We start from the raw sequence: 6875 nt of genomic DNA on the forward strand, positions 1-6875 counted from the left end.
AAATATAAAAATATAACAATAATAATAATAATAATAATACACGACACACACACACTATGTCGGAACAATAATAATATAAGTTAAGCGCACAGTGTACGGACTGTAAAATATAATATCACTTTCATGACGATTTGCGCCTACAATGACAATATAATACTTGGCAATTCGTGCCTACTGAACAATAAAACAAACTGTCGCGATTAGCGTACACAATAAAATAATATGCAAAACTGTGGCGATTTGCGCCCGCAATAACAATAATATAATATTGGCAATTCGTGCCTACAAAAATAAGGGCTATATAATATTTCAAAACGAAACGGCGATTTGCGCACGTAATAATAATGTGTGTTTCGATTACACTCCGAGAAACAGGGCTGAAGATTCCGGCGGCCGTGCTAACTCTTGACGTCGACGGCCGACCGCTCATTATCTACATATTATATAATTCACAGCTGACACAATTTTAACATAAATAAACAATAATATAAATAACAATGATATATGTGTGCGTGTGTGTGTGTGTCGTTCGGTGATGTGCGCCTACGGCTTATCTACCGTCGTGGCGGCGACAATTAGTTATAATTTATTAGGTTCCATAGGTAATGTATAAACCTGGACCGTAAGACCGCGGACTGTGTAGTGTGTACGTTTTATTTTTGTCTCAGTGATATTGTTATTTGTTACTATTGTGTTATCAGATGTCTATAAATAGTATTAAAAACTATCTTAAATCCAATGTGTATTGATAGCAGGGGTATGAAATTCCGCGAATTGGCCGAACCGGGCGATTGTGGCCTTCAACACGGTTTCCAGGGGGGCGTGGCATACGTGAAATATGGAATGGTAAACAAGCCGACCCCGCGTACCGTATCCCGCCATAGTCTTGGAACCGTCCTGACCCTCCTGTCCTATGAAGGCCTGTGTATTCATATTTCATACTGTTAAATGCAAAATGTCTTAAAAATTAAGAATTATAATGTTATTTTTTTTTTAAATTGAAGTTAGTATTTACTATTTACTAAAACAGTGAATCATAATAAGTTTTTTTATTGAGTTGGCATAATAAAATGGAGCTTGTAATTATACATTACATTTGCATTTTAATCATTTGCAATATTTTTTATCGAGTAGACATCAATTATAAAATATGATGTATAATTATAGTCACTTATTCTTTGGATATATGCATCCTTCTTAAAATCTTAAAATTAAATTAAATCTATTATGATTCTGCTCCTAATTTTAATAGTAGTATGGTAGAGTGGAGTATTATTTTCTAGTGCTCATAAAAAACTCTAAAAACATGTTTAAAATATTTTGCATATTTTATCATATGATTATATTATTATTATTTATATTATAATATTATTCAATAATAGTTATCTTATAAACATCAAACTAATTTTGAAAAATTGTTTAGTTTTTTTGGTGTTTTCTTGTTTTTAGCAACTTGCTCATTTTTTCTTTTGCAAGTGAATATCATTCTTGACATAATGCGTTATGATATATTTGGTTAATATTTGACTGTGTATTGAGCAACCAACCTTTGTCAAAAATTTTGTTTATATATATTTCTTTAATGACTACAAATTATGTTTGAAAAATAAACAGTCAAAAATGAATAAGAAGTTTTTAAATTGAAATGCAACATTACAAACATGATCTTTTATTGGGACATCTAGTTATATGTATATATATTTAGATATTTTACAGTATAATCTAGTACAGTGCTTCTCAAATTATTTTGTCATGAGGCTCCCTAAATTTAGTGTAAAACTGTCAAGGCCCTCTTGATCAAAATTATAAATTGTTTTTTCTAAATTAGGTACATAGGTACTAAAATTACATGTACCTACCTACTATTTCACACAGATAAATTATTAAAATTTATAGTAAATTAATGTTTTAATATACTTTTGAAAAATATTGATAATAGTATTAAAATGTAAGTATTTAAACTTTTTCCATAAACGCTTAAAGTCTAAAGAAAATAAGCACTGATCTAGGATGACCATATAAATCTATTAACCATTTAGCATAAGGATATGTTTCTATCCCCTGCAAGATCTCTGTTAATAATATATATAATAATATATAGGTGATAGCATTGATTTTGTAATATACTATAAAAACTATGAATACCTATATTATAAAATCAATGGTGATAGGTACAACTGAGTAATTAATGCTTATAAAAAGGTATTAAAAATATAGGCATTTTGGTAACACAGAGGTTAGGCTATTTTCCAATAACAATACGATGCAACATGCTATTAATTTTATGTTCAACAACAGTTATTTGTTTTAAATGCAGTTTCAAAAACTTACATACATACATATTATATTATTAATATTTATTGTAAATTCATCAGAATACATAAGCAGTATAAAACTTAAAAATTGCATTTACTTGCCTAAATTCTATATATATATATTATGTATAAGGTACATAGTTACATAAGATTCAAACATAACTAATGTATAAATTATAAAACTAAGATTTGATATATGTATTAAAAAAAATTATAAAGCTGAAATTTAAAATATAAATATTATATATTATATATTTTTCGTCTAAGTTTATCAATAAATAAAAGCAAAAAAAAAATACATATACATAGGTACTATACATTAAATAGACAAAATATAACCTTAAGAGTGTGAAGTGAAAAATACATTGTTGAATACAGTTGAGATAGGACAAGTTTAATTTAATTAACTGATTCATTTTTTTCAATTAAATAAACTGGTTCAGACTGTACAGTGAATCATTAGATCATAAGAATCATAATTTATTTGTTCGTGACCGCCACTGACAAGTTTATTTAATTGAATCATTAATCAATTATAATGCGAGTTATTTCTTATCATAATTATACAAAATTAAATTAACTGAATAGAAACTAATTTATTATAAAATATTGTAAAATCAATACATTCATCGCTTCGCTCAGAATCTAAAATTAAAAATTTAGTTTTTGGACAAAAGTTCATAAAAATGATTAGAGAGAACGAGTAGACCATTTTTATGTGCAATTGTTCGAGAGGAACATAGGAAATAGCGAAGGATGTGTTATAGGGTGTGATGCCTGTACAAAACACCTTTAAAACCGTATGCCAGTGTATTGAAATACATAATGTGTTCAGAATTTAAGGTCCACTTCAGGCACGGATCCAGAGCAAAGATCTGGGGGGGCAAAATTTTTTACAACACTAATACAATTATAATAAAATTTTATACTTTACTAAAAATGTTGTCATAATAGTAGGTATAGGCAGTGGCGTAGACAAGGGGGGGACGTGGGGGTCAGATCCCCCATTGGCTTTTTATTACCTTAGTAAAAAGTATTGAGAGGAAGGGGGTTTTCCAATTTTCCCCTCCCATTTACCTATGTTGTTTTTTTTTTTTTTTGATCCCCCCCTTTCAGAAATCATGTCTACGCCACTGGGTATAGGTAATCAATGTGATAAATAAATTATTGATTATTTTATATATAAAGCGACTATGTGAAAAGAAGTTTAGATTTTGTTTATTTGTTATTTAGGTAATATATAATATTAATTTTTTAATTTTTTATTAGATGATATACAATCTATACACAAAGGCATAATAAGAATATGTGATATAATAAGTTTGAACATGAAAAGGGTGAGGGAAGAAACCATCCAGTGATCGCACTTCCTATATATATAATTATAAAAAAATATGTCTGGGGGGGGGGGGGGGGGGGCTAAGAATTTTGAAAAAGAAAATTTGAGTTCCAAAATTCTTAGAGACTCGACACTTTATTAACAAAGGTCTTTAAGACCATAATAACACTTTTTAAACAATTTGAACCAAATTAAAGTCTAAGAAAATTATAACCTGCCAGATGGGTTGCCACTCATGCCCCTTAAACAGGAATATGTGGTATTATAATATTGTTAGTCCAGAAATGTACGGTCCAGAAATGTATGGTCCAGAAATGTACGGAATATCTTACATAGGTATTCATAACTTACAATAATTTACATACACATTAAAATACAGTAAAATAGATTCAGGTACATATCGAAAAAAAAAAAATTAATCAAAAATACGTTTTTCCAACAAAATATGGTTCCAATAAAATGCTTTCCAAATTATTATTTTTCCAACAAAATACGGTTTCGACCAAACACAGTCAAAAATCAAATTCGTAAATCTAAAAAAGTAGTTTTTTGGAAATCTCCAATATAGAAATAATTTCTAAACACCAAAAAATGGAATTTCTATGATAAAACAGCCACATTGGATTAATCTAGTAAGTGACAAGAATTCTGAAAAAGAAAATTTGAGACCATAATAACACTTTTAAACAATTTGAACCAAATTAAAGTCTAAGAAAATTATAACTGCCGGCTGCCAGATGGGTTGCCACTCATGCCCTTAAACAGGAATATGTGGTATTATAATATTGTTAGTCCAGAAATGTACGGTCCAGAAATGTATGGTCCAGGTTTGTACGGTCCAGATATGTACGTCCAGAATTGTACGGTCCAGATTTGTACGGTCCAGATATGTACGTCCAGAATTCTACGGTCCAGATATGTACGGTCCAGATTAATACGATCCAGATATGTACTTTCCAGATATGTACAATCCAGGTTTTTACGGTCCAGATTTATAAATTCCAGGTTTATACATGGACCCCATTTTTCGTAATACAAATATAGAAATAATAGTTTGCACTAAACTCGAATTTAGTAAAGAAGAAAAACTAGTAATTTTCAAGCAAATGCATAATTCCGTTTTAGGGGGACATTTAGGAGTAAATAAAACCATAAAGAAAATTAAAAAGCAATTTAATTGGCCAAATTTAAAACAGGACGTAAAAGAATATATAAAGAACTGTACAGCATGTCAAATGAATAAAAATACTAACAAACATATTCAATATCCAATGGTCATTACTACGACAAGTACAAAACCATTTGAAAAAATATTTTTGGACATTGTGGGACCTTTAGTCACAACCGGGTTAGGTAACAATTATATACTTACAATGCAATGTGATTTAACAAAGTTCAGTTTGGGGGTAGCTATACCTTGTCACACCGCTAACGTGGTGGCAAAGGCTTTCGTAATAAATTTCGTATGTATTCACGGAATCCCAGATCCCAGACAGCAATTAAGTAACATTGACATTATAGTAACATTATAACTGGATTACATTTACAATATTTACGATATAATGTTATTGTATTATTATTAAGAAGTTATATTTCGAATATTATACACATAATATTTTCTTAATGTTACAGCTTTGTTGAGTGTACAACATTATCCTTATAATGATCTTAAACTATTTTATTAACATTAAAAAAGTACCTTAATATAATATTATTTTCATAACAATTTTTACATATTGCTCTTTATTAATTTTCCAACATTAAAGAATTAATTTTGTAAGAACGTTTTTAGAACACCAGCTGCCATCTCGCGCACTGCTTCGTTGCCCGTATTAATAATATATAACAATACTCTTAAAAAATTGAGATAGTTCAACTTTGGGTTCACACTTTCGGGTGTAATTACTAATTTGCCGCAATATACATGCAGCTCGGCCACCATGGTTGGCAATCTGGCTCCGTCAGATCGCGGAAAATAAGCGAAAAATAGCGTTTATATATTATTGTATATGTAATTACTAATTAATTATACTAAATTATAATATAACATACCAAATTGAATATAGGATTTTATGTATAAATAATATACCAGCTATATACATTCTGGTTAAACAATAATATAATTATTCGTTGCGTTATATATAACTATAGTTTACTGTTTACACAACCTTACAATAAACGATACAATACATCACTAAATGGTCGAGATTTTGACAGTGTTTATCAAGTAATTGTAGCAGGTTCCACAATAGGTTATAGGGTGTTTGGTATAAATATTATAGGATTCGACAAACAAATTTATGAAACACTAAATATAGTATTGTATTTTAATAGGTATAAAGTTCAACTTCAGCAGGTGCATAAGCACATCTTTGCACCGGCTACATAATACCAGGGTGTGCAAGTGCACTGTCGTGCACCACCTTAATTACGCCACTGGTTGTCCTGTCTATAAGTTAAATGCCTTGCACTTATCGTTGTTGCCCGTAAGAAATGCCACCATCACTTGTAAATGCAATCTATCTCTTAATCCAGGTCCATGCAGGGGACAATGGGACATGGATACGTGTTTGAGGGACATATATATTATCATAAAAAAGAGAAAATAGTAAATAATATTATAACTAAATAAATAATATTAATAGGTAGTATATATATAATTAATGTATTTAGATATGCGTATGATGCTGATGATAACAATAATAGTATATCTTATTATATTTTGCGAAAAAATATCGTGATGCCGTGGTGTATCCATATATAGTTTACAATGAAGTTTACACACATGCGCACGCTGCACGCATATTTAGAGAATTTATATAGCCGTAGATATTGCACTAACTTATATGTTGGCTATTTTTTAGGTGTGTTACTATAACTACTTGCAGTATACCAAATACTACCAAGTACGCAATAATAGCTGTTTTAGGCTTGTACTTGTACCAAATTAACCCAGGATCACTCGTCTATAGTATACTAGTATACAGTCAACCGCTTTCAAGCATAATATGCATAGTCGCGTACAATTTATGTCAATACAGACTTAGCCACCGGAACATTCGAACTTTGCTGCTATGTGATAGGTGGCATAGTATGCGCATAGTATTACGCTGATATTATTCGGCAACCGACATAGTACCTACATACTACATAGTACATAACTCGTTGTCGACGGCCGCCGCCACCGTGTATACTTCGCATACAGCGTGTGGTTTTATGAC

General features: G+C 30.2%; 1 protein-coding gene across 1 annotated transcript in view; it reads left to right on the plus strand.

Annotated features, from left to right (window-relative positions):
- Positions 1-6875, plus strand: part of LOC115034543 — a 10798-nt gene that overhangs the window by 809 nt on the left and 3114 nt on the right. Inside the window, exon 3 of the mRNA XM_029491836.1 lies at positions 4780-5007. Coding sequence (XP_029347696.1) covers positions 4780-5007 — 228 coding nt within the window. The remainder of the gene's footprint in view (positions 1-4779; positions 5008-6875) is intronic.

This window comes from Acyrthosiphon pisum, unplaced genomic scaffold, assembly GCF_005508785.2.
Source record: "Acyrthosiphon pisum isolate AL4f unplaced genomic scaffold, pea_aphid_22Mar2018_4r6ur Scaffold_10573;HRSCAF=11180, whole genome shotgun sequence".
NCBI lineage: Eukaryota > Metazoa > Arthropoda > Insecta > Hemiptera > Aphididae > Acyrthosiphon > Acyrthosiphon pisum.